The sequence below is a fragment of the Strix uralensis genome, chromosome 11 (assembly GCF_047716275.1).
Source record: "Strix uralensis isolate ZFMK-TIS-50842 chromosome 11, bStrUra1, whole genome shotgun sequence".
Classification (NCBI taxonomy): Eukaryota; Metazoa; Chordata; class Aves; order Strigiformes; family Strigidae; genus Strix; species Strix uralensis.
Genome location: NC_133982.1, coordinates 23,869,012 through 23,882,714, shown reverse-complemented (window position 1 = coordinate 23,882,714; position 13,703 = coordinate 23,869,012). Strand labels below are relative to the sequence as shown.

The 13,703-nt window shown below is 41.2% G+C and overlaps 1 protein-coding gene across 4 annotated transcripts; it reads left to right on the top strand.

The window, feature by feature from the left end:
- Positions 1–948: 948 nt before the first annotated feature.
- ARPP19 (cAMP regulated phosphoprotein 19) lies at positions 949–13,267 on the top strand. Of its 4 annotated transcripts, none has more exons than XM_074881133.1 (3): positions 949–1,192; positions 6,268–6,390; positions 9,834–13,267. In XM_074881133.1, the coding sequence occupies exons 1-3, from the start codon at positions 1,148–1,150 to the stop codon at positions 10,002–10,004; spliced, it is 339 nt and encodes a 112-aa protein (XP_074737234.1). In that variant the 5' UTR covers positions 949–1,147; the 3' UTR covers positions 10,005–13,267. The 4 variants fall into 4 exon arrangements, with proteins under 4 accessions (XP_074737234.1, XP_074737235.1, XP_074737237.1 ...); XM_074881134.1 differs by lacking the exon at positions 949–1,192 and adding an exon at positions 1,535–1,655; XM_074881136.1 differs by lacking the exon at positions 949–1,192 and adding an exon at positions 5,342–5,483.
- Positions 13,268–13,703: the final 436 nt, after the last annotated feature.

Below are 13,703 nucleotides of genomic sequence, written 5' to 3'. Positions count from 1 at the left end.
CCCGGCCTGCAGGGTGGGGAACGTGTGCTGGTTCCCAGCCCATACGCTGTGGTGGGAGGGCTGGAGGTCAAAATCACATGGAAGTGGTGCCAGGAAATGATGTTTTGTATATAAAAAGTGGGATTTAAATCATTTAACTATTAAGTAAGATCTATACTTTATTGTTTACATCATCCCCATATTTAGGGGCTCCTGTTAACCATTTAATTAACCTATTAAATAGCTCACCATATTAACAGTGAGCTATTTAAGCCCCTTCTTTACATTCTTAAAGTCTAAGAGAGTCCAAGGGAGGTTATTGTTCTGTCAAGAACCAGGCAGTGAAAAGTAGATGGGGATGGAAGAAAATACTTCATATAACTTGATACCACACTGTCAAGAAGTTTCAATGGACTATTTGAGACCTCATATCCTGTCAGCTGGTGTCTGGGATTCAAAAAGATCCTCAAGTAAAGCTGCTGAGGACTCTGCTTCTCATGTTTTGATCTGTAAAAGAGAACTAATTTTAGCTAAGCAGCTAAAATATTTTTTTTGCCTTTTACCTCGGTGCCGGGCTGGGGAGGCCGCGCAGGCCGGCCGGCAGGAGCAGTGCGCGGCAGGGCTGTGGCGGGGCCCGAGCTGGGTGCCGGGGTGCAGTGGGGTGCCAGGGAGGCACCGTGGGTGTGGGGCCGAGCCTCGGCCTCTTGACAGCGGCACCCAAGCGGCGCGCTGGAGCTCGGCCACCCCCGGCCGCTGCGGGCAGGTCTCTACCGATGGCGGCGAGGCCGTGCTCTGAGCGAGGGCGCTGTGCCCGCCAGAGGGGCCCGCCGGGCCCGTGTCTCCAGGAAAGCCCCGGGGACATTTCCGCGGGGTCCCTCGGGACGGGGCCGTAGGCGGCTCCCGGAGCCGAGAGCCACCGCCCGCCGCCCCGCCCGGCAGCGGACGTGGCGTCACGGGGCGGGGCCGGAAGCGGGTCCCGAGCGGCGCGCGGGGCGGGGCCGTGCTGCCGGGGAGGCTGCGCGCGGAGGAAGTCTGGTCCCGCCGGCGCACCGTCGTGCAGCGGTCGCCATCTTGTGCGGGAGGTGGTGGCGGCGCTGCGCTGCGCGGAGGAGCGGCGGTCGCGCCTCCCTCGCCTGCCCTCTCCCCGCCGTCCTGCTGCCGCGGCGCCATGTCTGCCGAGAGTCCCGAGCCCGCCTCGGCTGACGAGCAGAAGGTGGGTGGCCGGCAGCCCCGCCGAGGAGCAGGAGGAGGCCCGCGGGGCTTCTCCCGCCTCCGTCTGCGCCCTGAGGCGGAGCGGGGGCGCCGCGGCCGGGCCTCTCCATCCTTCAGCCGGGGGGGCCTCGCGGGCCGCCGCAGCCCTTAAGGCAGCGTCTCCCGGGCCTGGCCGCTCTCCTCGCCGCGCCCGGACCCCCCTCAGAGCAGCGGCCCTCGCGGGGGAGGAGTCCGGCCCTGCCGCTGCCGCGCAGGAGGGTAGCGGGGAGCCGGGCGGCTCTGCAGCCGCCCTCCACCGCCGGCTCGGGCGGGACGGGGCCCGGGGCCTGCCGCGGGAGCGGCGCCGCGCTGCAGGCCGGAGCGGCTGGGAAGGCGCGGGCCCTGCCGCCGTGGCTGGCGGAGGCTGGAGGCGGAGGAGCGGCACCACCATGTTGGCTTCTGCACTTGGGAATTTCTGTTCTCTGGTAAATCGTTGGCGTGCTCTGGCCTGGAGGGGCTAATGGCGCTTCCTCGCTCCCTAGACCGGCCTCGGCCGCGCTCTCCGCCGGGTGCTCTCTGCCTGCCAGGGCGTCCTGGGGGAAAGGATTTCAGCTCTCGGTCGCAGCGGCCGGAGACCAGTAGCAATCCGATGGCTAAACTTTTGTTTCACTTTTAGAAAATTTTCAGGTCTTAATGTAAGCTGTTTAGGAGGAGAAATATTCAAAACACAATGGCTGCGGCCTGTTCTAGTTAAGGCTTTTAGAAAGAATAACTGATGGGGTTATCTTGTGATGGCACTATTACGTTATCTCGGTAACTAATAATTTTATAGTTTCTTAAGCGGGATTTGGTTTCATAGATGACTGCGGTTAGCAGTTCCCTTCTGTTGGCTGTGACTTTAAGAAGCCGTTTGTTTTTTAGTCATGTCATTGCTTTAAGAAGCCGTTTGTTTTTAGACTTGTCATTGCTACATGGACTCGGTGGCAATCACCACAGCTATTTCTGATAGGGAACAGTTATGAAACACAAGTACTGCTTTGGAGGACGCTAAAAGAAAAAGCTTAATCTACGTCAGCTGTCAAGTTTTTGTTTAATAATTTACAATTTGTAATATGAGTTAGTCATACAAGTAGGCGAGCTTTGGGGGTTAATATGGAATGATACCTTCTCAATAGGTGCAGTAATCAGAACCAGCTTCTATGGCAGGCCTGTAATCCGCTCTTAAATGTGTGCGTTCTGCAGCTCGACTTAACATTTATGCTAGGTAGGCTACTAAAGGGATACCGGTCCTGTTCAAAGCCTATAAAAATAAATCCCTGGCCTATGCAGCACTCCTAGAATAGCTCTGTAATAAGAGCATAGCGAAACATGTGGTAGCTAGTTTATTGTGATGCCTTCTAGTGTGTTCTGATGAAGTCAAGTGACTGGGGCTGATTTTGCTGTGTTTCAGAGTGAAGTCTTGAAATGCAGTGTTCTAAAAAATTACCCTTTTTTCGAGAGATGGGAGTCTCTTACTGATCTGCTAATTTAGTTTTAATCTGATGTGTTCAAGACAATAATGTCAATAAAATAAAATGTTGTTTTCTATGAGTTTACATCCTTTTAGGATACTGTGATATCAGTGCTATTATGGCACTGCAATAGTAACCTTCACTAAAACTGTTTGGGTAGGTAAAATTGAACACTGACTCAGTTAATGCTTAGCTCTGAAATACTTATATAAACAACCTATTTTGCAGTACTTATTTATATGTATGCTTAAAAAAGATGAAGGCCCTAAATGAACTTTGAGGCAGTATTTTCATGATCAGACCTCTTTTCTAAACTTTTCTAACATGCTGTAAGAAGCCTGTGCATGTCGTAGGCAAGAAAGATGTTAGATAAGAGAGCTATATGAATTGAAAACTTGACGAAGACCAGCATTTCCTGTTTTCGGTGTGAAAACACAGAATGGTGTAAGGGGGAAGTTCAACAACAAAGAAACTTTAGACATTGGAGAACATGTGCTTGGTTGACTGACTCTTTTTGCCTTAAAAACCTACGTTTTTCAGGAAGCTGTTAGAGGTGGTGCATTTTGTTTCTGGACTGGCTTTTGCCATATCAGTTTGCTGTAGAGTTGTGCTGTTGTCATGGTTTTCCCATTTTCTGCTTTACATTTTGTCTGATACCTTTTGCTAAAGAGGGATGAGCTCTTCATACCAGAGTTTGAAAAGGCTGATGGCTCTTTAGCCATGCAGTTCAGTTGTCCAACTTTACACTCCTAGTTCCTCTGTAAAGATTAAAAGCAAAAGCTATCTTTAAATGAGTTGGGTAACTACTGCCTTCCTGATAGATCCTTTTAATGAAATAAGCAGACTGCATTAGCTGTGTCAAATTCCTATAGAGAACTAAAATTATAATTTTTGGGTGGTTGTCACCAGGAAGAAGAATGTGGTATATCTTGATTGCTACACCCCTCACCCCCCCAATCATTTGCTAGTCACTTGGCTGTTGCTTCTGTAACTCAAGGGAGAATGTTGTAAACACATGAATGGTCTTCCTGGCTTGGGTTAAAGCCTTTGTGGCTCAACAACACATCTCCAAGAGTGCTTGATACCATCTAATCCAGAGGAATATAAAGTCAGGACATGCATGCAGTGATCTTCCCCAGAAAACTATCCCAGGTCTCAGCAATCTGTGGTTTAAAAGCCTTCTGAGCTGCGAATGAACACATCGAGTTGCTTTCTGAATACATCTAAATTCTTGGCACCACCTGTATCCTTTGGCAAGGAGTTCTGCACTTAACTGTATTTTATATAAAGAACTGTTGTCTTAAGTATTTTTTGAATCTGCCATCAGCTGGTTTTGTTTGACACCCCAAATCTTTGTATCGATATTCTCTAATTTGTTGTATGTAGTTTTTTGAGTCTGATTTGTTCTTGGTCATCAAGAGTAAGTGACCGTAGTCTGTATCCTTTTCAGCTGCGTTGATGCATAACACAGTATTTTTCGTTTTGATTGCCTGCTGTGCAGTGATTTGTCAGCCCTGTGAGTTTGCATAAATGTCTCCTTTGATGCACCATGAATGCATATTTATGTAAGCTATTTATTGTTGGCCCTCTGTTCTTAAAAAACATCTCCTTTTGGTTAGTATTGGCAAAACATGCCTCCTCAAATGCTTTGTCTGTTGGCTCAACAGTGAGTATCCAGTGATTCAGCATTAGATGTTGAAAGTGTTTAGCTGAAAGGATTGCTTTTGAGAAAATCCAGTCAGTGTCAGCATGATCATAAAGCACAATAGAAAGAACAGCAGCAACGGAATTATCTTTATAACACATGAAAACCATGGTCTTGGCTAGTATATTGTATAGTTACGTTCAGTAGTGTCAGGGAAACTTTGCCCTCTATATTTGCTTGTATTTTGCATTGTATTGCCTAGCTGTGTTTTCATCTAATAAAAAGCGTGGGTTCCTGTCCTTACAGAAGTTTCTCTTGAACTGTTAGGGGAATTTCTATCTTTCCTTGGTAGAGCTGTTAATTCAGATTCCCACTGTATTGTGCAAAGCCGTCTTTGAGATGTCTTGGCCTAATGGAGCAACTAGATGATGTTATATTTTAGCTCTGTTATGACTGTTGCTTCTGAGGTTTTTTACCAGAAAGATTTGAATATTACAGCTTTTGTAAGAGACATAGGAAAGCACTGGGGTAGGCTAGTGTGGTGGCTCTAGTTCTTTGGCTTAAGTAGCTCCCAGCTGCTTGTGCTCCTCTGCCCTCCCTGCTGCTCTGCTGACATACCTGTTTGTGCAGCTGCTTGGTGATCCAGACTGTGGAAACTGATCCAAATGAAACACAGCCCAAGAAGGGGGAAAAAAAAAAGTTATTTTTCTGTTGGATTAATTGCAGTAACCCATTCATGTGGAGTGCACGCAGAGTCATGCTGACTGATGCAATGCAAAGGATGATGACATGGATGGAAAAGTGTGAAGGGGCTGCCTAAGCAGCTCAAAGTGGTTATGAAACCTTAGTCACAGATGCATGTGAGGCCCTCCTGATTTCAGTGGCAATTCTTTCCTGTGTAAAAGTCTTTCTGTGACTTCAGATGATAATAACAATTCAAGAACTACAGCAGCCAGTGCAAATCAATATATATTTTCCCTGGACTAGCAATGGTTTCCATGCCAAAAAAAAAAAAAAAAAAGGCCTTGGCCAAATGCTGGAAAATAGCAAACCAAGAATTTTGAATGGAAGGTATTTTAGAAATGATCTAATAGAAGAAATTGAACTTCATACATCAAATTGCTACATGGACTGGAACAGATGAGTGTAAAGTAGAGGTCAGTGCTGAAAGACTGGTTGTACAAACCGCAGTTTTTGCCAAATTAGTATCTTCAAATGATTACTTTGAGCATCTGTATTTTACAGTATACTCATAAAATAGGCATTTTATTTTACGTGAATGTACTGTTCAACAGTCTTCATTCTTATAATTTTAGGGTAATTATAGACATTTATAAATACAGTATTGTCGCTATTAATATGATAGCAGACATGTTTTTGAGGCTGGGCTGCTTTAACGCTGTTTCCCAGTGAATATCAATGCATTACAGTTAGAGCAGTCATGCAGACTAGACTGTGGCAATGCAAGTGCTAGTCTGTGCAACTTCATGACCAAAGAGAGGCAGTTGAAAAAAGTCCTGTGGTGTTTGCCCAGCTTTCAGTATTTGTTTGTCCTTACTGAAACCTTTGTGTTGACCAAAAAGTTTTTTCTTTGGGGGATTTTGTTTGGGGGTTTTCTTGTTTTGTTGTTTTGTTTGGTTTGGTTTGGTTTTTTTTTCAAAATTGAATAATTTCATTTTAGTATAGACTACTTTTATGTGAAAGAGAAATGCACTGATTAGATTCAAACACATGTCCAGCAAAGGTATCTAAGATGGGAGGCTGAACTCCTACAGTTGCTGTCAGTATTTGAGAGAGAATATATGAAAATGTGTATTCAAATAATTAATATGTTCACTTGGTAGCAGCAGATGGCATGTTGGTGAATTACCTGCAAAGGTATTCAGCATAAATAGTTCATTATTGTGTATTTCATTTACAGTATTGCTAATTGTCTTTCAGGAAATGGAGGATAAGGTGATCAGCCCAGAAAAAGCTGAAGAAGCAAAATTGAAAGCAAGATATCCTCATCTGGGCCAGAAGCCAGGAGGCTCAGACTTCTTGAGGAAGAGGCTTCAAAAAGGAGTGAGTTCTTTATTGTCCATAGGGTATGGACAACAAATTCCAAAATTCCTGTATCTGTGATTTTTTTCCACTCCACAGGCCTTTACGTGAGTAAAAGAGTGCTAAGAAATTTAAACTTTGTGAAAGTACAAGGAAGAGAAATTTATTTCCACAAAACAAATGCCAGATTGCCAGGATAACTGTTTACAGCATCAATGGCTCAACTTCACTTTTTAGAAAAAATTAAACTTAGAAGCTGCTCCAGTGCTGCTGTGATAGACCTAATAAAAAATATTTCAGTAAACAGGAAGGGTTAGAACCTCATCCCTGTTTTGTATGGATCTTATATTGCCCATTCTTATGTCCCCAGAACATATGTCCACTCTTATTATCCATATTTTTAGCACATGAAAGCTGAGTGTCAAACAGCAGACATCAGTGGCTTGAGAATGATAGCGTAATGATGAATATACACCCTAACCAAAAAATAATGATAGAAGAATGAAGAGTTGAGTTAGTAGTTCAATTTGTTCCACATTTAACCAGTGTGTCTTACTTTCTTAGTTACTTAACTGCTTGGTTTTTTAGTTTAATTATTCATAAAGTGATTATGTAATGCCTTTCAGGCATGCTAGAACTCTGTTCTTGGAATAATTCTGGTATATCAGTACTACTGATGGTGCTTTCATTGCTGTCATGCTGGTTTGATTTTTTTTTTTACTGTTGTCTAGGCCCTTTGAGTGCACGCAATGATTCCAAGTATAAATCCTTCGCAAACCAGCTGTTGGAGTTCAGTGCTGATCTAATTCTGTGCTATCTGGTAACAGCTCCTGGGAATTGTTACTGTTGGCAGGTTTTTTTGGATAAGCTTTCTCTCATAAATTGGAGCATATGCAGCATAGTTAATGGCTGCTGGGAACGGGCAGGTAATAGATTAGGGTGAGTCCTTTTGTGAGTTACGCTGTTATGCGGTCAAAGGCAGCCTAAATGAGACTTCAGTGTATGTGTAGACACAGAAGGGAGAAGGTAAGTACGTGTTGTGATGATATTTCAGGAAAACAGACCAGCATCCACTCCCTAAGAATTGATGGCCATAAAGGAATTATGACTGCTTGCACTCAGTGCAAATGTGAGGAAAACTCGCCACCGACAGTAACACTCTGTACAATATTGTCATCTTGATTATAGCACTATTTAATGCAAAAGTTGTTGCAGCCTGAATTTTCAAATTTGAGCAGAGGTAGACCAGCGGGCATTTTAATTGACTAAGTGTTTGGGATTTTTCTGCTGTGATGAAAGATGGCGTAAAGTAGTGGATTCCAATTCATAATCTGCTTTCTTCAGTTCTCCACTCCTAATATGGTGGTAATAACTTTCTTTCATCTTATTTTTTTATTTTTTTTGTTTAGTGTGCTCAGTGTCTTAAATGAGGAAGCATCTTTACTTGATATAGACACCTGGTGTACTTCGGGCTGCCTGGATTGCTGAAGTTTAAAATAGAGTGAGGGTAGTGACTGTGATTTCAGATAGTGTTTGTGACACGAAGACACCTGGACAGATATAGTCAATTTGAAAGGGATGTTCAAATGCAGGCCATCTATGAGAAGCTAGAGTAAATCAGAGGAAAATACAGGAATAAGTTAAAGGAAGAAATGGACTGATAATCTAATGCATGAAAGATGGTAGGTTTTCTCAGATATTCTTCTAAATGTATGTAGTCAACTGTAGCCCAGATTTTCTTCAATTTGGCAACTAGGACACACTCTGCCCATTGATATTTGCTGTCCAGAAATGTTCTGCATTGGATGCAGACACCGTTATTAGCACACTTTCTCCAGAATAAGAGTAGATGAGAACTGTGCTACACCATGCTCCTGTAGAGGGATTCTATTTGGAGCTCTTACATGGACAGAAATAGGTATCTGTTAACAGCAATAACACATTGAAAGGTTGATCAATTCTCTTATTACCTAAATGCAGTTTAAAAGTTTCTTTTGGTTGCTTCAGTCTTGAAGGGCAAAATATGAAAGACTTTTTCCAAATCAGATCATTGAGGTCTAGTCTGCAGATGTGGTACTAGAACATTGTGGTGTAAACAGGGATGACATGATCAAAAGGGTTAAAAAAAAGTTTATGAATAAAAGTTTATGAATAAAAGTGTGTGGTTCGGATGTACTACTGACTGCATGGGAAAAACAGATTTGGTAACTTTAAGGCTCTGGCTGGGAATATTGAAAGCCTTTTTCAGGAGGCCCCTACCCTTAGGTAAAGTCCTGTTAAGTCAGGTGTTCAAATTACTTCTCTCTAACAACTGCTGCTACTGAACATTTTGCAGCTGGTTGGTACTAATGCAAAATAAAGAGTACAGTAGTAATATGCTGCCTGGAAACACTTTAAAGATGGCAGGTAGTGTTGGCTGTTGTTCAACTGACTGAGGAATAAGCCTGTATAAAGCTAACGAGGGAGTGTTCTCTTCAGAGAAGGTTGTGATTGTAGGCAGCAGTTACCAGTGTAAATGTTTTTACTGAATCTGATTTTTTTTTTGTCCTCATATGACAGTCCGTTCAAGATTACGGGTTACAAGTACATTAACAGTAGATTGCACAGTAAGATGTAAACAAAATACAACTTTTCCTGCAAAATGTGACAATGAGCAGTTGAAGACTTGATGCAGAATTTGGGTGAAATTCCATGCCTCATTAGCATGATGCAGATAAATTAGTCATTTGGCTTTAACATCCATAGATACCTTAGTATTTTGAGAAATATGACAACAAAAAAGACTGTTAAAGTAAAGCTAATAAAAATTTGCTGAAATATTAAGGATCACTGACTTAGAAATTCAAACTTAATGTATTCACTTTTGTATTCAGAAGAAACCTGGAGTGTGGGATAAGAATTTCCTTCACACAGTGCTTTTCAAGAAGGACTGCACAGCAGATTTGACTTTGCTAAATAATTGCTTTGGGAACTTTAGGGATTATAGTTTCACTGTTTTAATGTGTGCAGATAAGAGGTTTTCTTGTTAGCGTGCAGTTTCGTGCTACTTTGATCTCTGGTGTGATAGAACAGGCTCTGTTCTCCAGCTTTAGTTCATGCATTGTTTGGTAATTTTGTGCAGCAGGACTTGTTCACTGCAACAAAATTTACAAACCCCGAGGTTTCACTTGTGGGAGACCAGAGAGCACTTGGGAAAACCAGGGCAAAAATAATGCTCAAGTATGGTGCGAGTTTAACGGTACATGGTACAACCTTAACTGTATACTTGCCTATTGTTAAGAGTTTATCCGTCTGTTCTTAATAATCTTGGTCAGATTTTTTTTTAATTGACATAGAGCTATCTTGCCAAATTGGAAAGATTTTATAACTGTTTTTAAAATTTGAAGAATCTATTTAACTGTGTGATTCAGTGTATGTGTCTTAAGATTTCAGGCTTTTAAATACGTGTGTGTTTTGTCTTCCAGCAAAAATACTTTGATTCTGGTGATTACAACATGGCTAAAGCAAAGATGAAGAATAAGCAACTGCCTACTGCAGCTCCTGACAAGACAGAAGTCACTGGTGACCATATTCCTACTCCACAGGATCTTCCACAACGGAAACCATCTCTTGTTGCTAGCAAGCTGGCTGGCTGACGAGAAGAGCTGAACTGCATGATTATTCTCATTCCTGTTATTTCTCCTTAATAGTTATTTCTCACCCCTCACATACCCCTCTTTCTTTCTTACACTAAGTCATGAGACTGACAGCTTTGCAGGTAGCGATAGCATGTGCTGCTATTGTAAGGGAGTACTGTTAAGAGTAAAACGTGTAGTATTTGGACTAGTTGAGAACAATGCACTGATTAAAAAGGACAAGTTTGGTTAGAGCAATGTAATCTACTTGAAAATGTACATATTGCCCATTTCCTAGTGTAGGACTGGTTCCAGCAAGTGACATCGCAAGTTTTACAACTTCTAATGTTTCTGCTTTTGTTATTTCATCTTAATTACAGCATATTTGTATTTAATATAACCTCCAGTTGTGTTGGGTTTTTCTTCTGTGTTTGGGTTTGTTGTCTAAAATAGAGGTTTAGACCACAAGTTGCTAGATGGTAAAGCATGTATAAAAACAAAGACAGGGCTCTGATTGAATTTTGTTTCTGCTTTTGAACTTGAACGGCCTTAAACCTGTTTCAGCTTTAACAATAGAGTTTTTACTTGGGCAATATTTGCCCATTCTGGTGTAACTCTTGTGAATCTAGTGCTTATTGACAACTGCCTGTTGAAGCTGGTATTCTTTTCAGTTCCGTAGCTTAGGACACACTTGTTGAAGATGTGAATGAAGTGTGCATGTGCATAGACTGTTGAATTCACTCTTGTGCCATTTTTGTAAATACAATAGTTTTGCACAACCTTTTGCAAATGTCTATTAGTTTTACATTTTAAAAAGCAGATAATGTGCCAGTCAAAGCACAAGTGATTCTGTATCTTTCAAAGTCTTGTCCTGAAACTAAGAGCCCAGAATCTTGCTACTGAAAGTAAAAATTGTATACCTGAAATTTGTGAAACACATACATTTACACTTGACTCAGCCTTATGCTTTTGAGGTTGTATATTTTGTTTGGCAACAATGTCCAGCATTCAAATACAAATGCGGAATTTGTACCTATATTTGGAGGCAAGTGCCCTTTCTGTTCAGCAGCTCCTTGAGCTTTTATTAGCTGAAATGCTCTGTCTGATGACATGGAAGATGGCTAAATGTACTGTTGTAGAGAGTTTCCTGTGTGGCAAAGACCAAATCTAGGCTTGCTAAGGTTTGATACGCAATTGTCTTTGGGCTATTTTAGACTTCTGGAAGCAGAAGGGTATAATTTTTTTTTTTTCTTGGACTCCTGGAGTAGTAGTAAACTATGTCCTTTTCTCTTTGTTATACAGCAGCCCCTCACTGGCTTTGGGGAAACAAAGAACTGGAAGTGGTATTTATATAATGACCTATTGAGAAATAGGTAACTTTTCATGTCAGAAAATAGGAATGAACTTCACTTCATCTTTATGATGCAGGCCGTAAGTACTAGCTTGCCATCCATAATGTAATTGATTTTCATACCCGTTCTTTGGGAGTATAAGAAACTCTTTAAAAAGATCAGTTTAGTGAATACCTTTTTCTTCAAAGAAACAGTTCTGAAACAGCCTATTAAAAACAAAGCACCCGTGTAGGTATTATAAGAGAAAACACTATTCAAGAGGCATGTTTTTAGAAGGATGTGCTTTGACATTCAGAAAAGTCTTACAGGATAAAGGACTGCTAGTCAAAAAGAATGCTGGCCCATATTTTCTGCAATGCTCTCTTCTAAAGGCAAACATAAGAAAATGATCAAGAGAAAATGAATACTCTTTAATTTGGTCCTGTTTTGATCAGAACGTGAGCAAAGTCTGTTGGTGTCTATATGATGTCTTCAGTTCAGAGAAGTCATTCCAGAGAATTTTGAAATTGCTAACCTGATTCAAGTATGTAGAGCCCTTTTCTGGTAATTAAATGGGCTGTGTCAAGCCTGTCTTTATCCTCCACTAGTATTATAAAGAATTAGTGATTTTTGCAGAACAGGTTGAAGAAACACAACCTACTTGACTTCTTTAAGTAAGAAATTAGGCTGGGAGAATAGCAAGGAAACAGGATATATTGAAGCAAGCTGCTTTTTATAGATGTTTGTCCTAATGTGAAAATCCCTCTTTATTTTTGTATGTATAAATGAAATTGAAACTTAATGATAGGACTGGGCCTGAAACGAATTTTAAACAATTTAAGGTGACTTGCTGTGTATTGTCTGGTGCCACTATTCTGTAGCTCACATAAGGTGAGCTTTCTTGATCTTTGGGAAGGTTTAAGAAAAAAAAATAGCCATTTAAATTTAAACATTCCACTCACTCAACTACAAATCAGCCTGTCCTGCTCATTGGACAGCACAAGCTCTTCTGATGTTCCCTCAGTGACTTGCAGTTCTTAAGATTACTACAAGTTCAGCTATGAATATATTATCCATGTGTATATTTGAAGTACTGTAATACTAACTAGGTCAATGACTGATTATGAGCCTTCACATCTGACAGACCTCAGCAGCAGACACAGCTATTTTGATTCTATACACTGTATAAAACTTAAGTCCAATAATCACTTAACAGTAGATCAAATATGACTGCAAATCGATGCTTACTTTCAGCTTACTCCAGCAAGATAACTCAGCTATCCAAACTTATGTACATAATGTATTATATGAGTTTTACCATTTGATAATTGCCTTTTTCAAAGAAAACCTGTCCACACTGTAGACCGGCAGTCCCTTTCATATCTTGCCTTTAAAGAGAGACAGTGTTTAGTTTTTAGAGTAGTATTCATGTAGGCTTATAATAGCAGATAGCACCAATATTTTATTTGAGGTAGTTAAGTGGATTAATTACAACTTTGCAGATACGTCCCCAAATCTGTAGCACCAAAGGCTTCCCTCTCATTGTTCTTGATGTAGTAGGACAGTGTTTGTGTAAAGGCCACAGGAGTACATTTTGTTGGACATATTTACACCCAGTCAGGATGTTAAGGTGATAAAAATGTCAATTGTTCTTTACAAACTTACACATTGTATAGTATACAGAATAAATTGATCTACTTAGTTTTTATTGCAACGTGGAGATTTGTCTCGTCTTTACTGTGGTTTCCTAAAAGATACTGCATACTTCGGTATTCTCTATGGAAAGTTTCTAAAACCTAAATCTTGCTACTCTGTATCATTAAAAATATGACTGGGCTTTGGTTTCTAGTATGTTAGACTACAGAATTACTTTAATGTAATCACATTTATATATATTTCAGTGCTTATTTTTCTAATAAGGCAATTAAAGCTTATTGTTTGAAAACTCCGTAACAGATGACTGTTTTGGTCCCTTGCACAGAGTGAGGGGGATATCTGGGAATTAGTTTGACATGTAGAAGTTTGCATTGCTATAGGCTATTGGCCTGAATATGGCAACATTTCCAAGAAATCAGGATGCTGGAAAAAGTCCAACTAATTTTGTATTCAGACTATGACTGATCTTTGCACAACCTCAAGATCTATGTGGTATATTTACACAATTAGCCCAGTCACCAAGGTCATAGTAATGCTCTCTGTAATCTGCATCTCTAACAAATTGAGGAGAAAAACGTCCAATTCAAGTAGTGTCATTCAAATACCGTGCTGAGACAGTGCAAGGCCTGCATTAACACTGGCATTAGTAACCTAAAGTAATTTACCTGAATCTCTGGGGCGTGGCATCATTCTTCAGGCAAAGACAAAGCCATTTAACAGGCTTATTGCCCAA

Excerpts from the sequence above, each read along its gene's own strand:
- ARPP19 (XM_074881133.1), top strand. The coding sequence starts at position 1,148 with ATGTCTGCCGAGAGTCCCGAGCCCGCCTCGGCTGACGAGCAGAAG. Across the intron at positions 1,193-6,267 it reads CCTCGGCTGACGAGCAGAAG|GAAATGGAGGATAAGGTGAT; the intron begins GTGGGTGGCCGG and ends ATTGTCTTTCAG. Across the intron at positions 6,391-9,833 it reads GGAAGAGGCTTCAAAAAGGA|CAAAAATACTTTGATTCTGG; the intron begins GTGAGTTCTTTA and ends TTTGTCTTCCAG.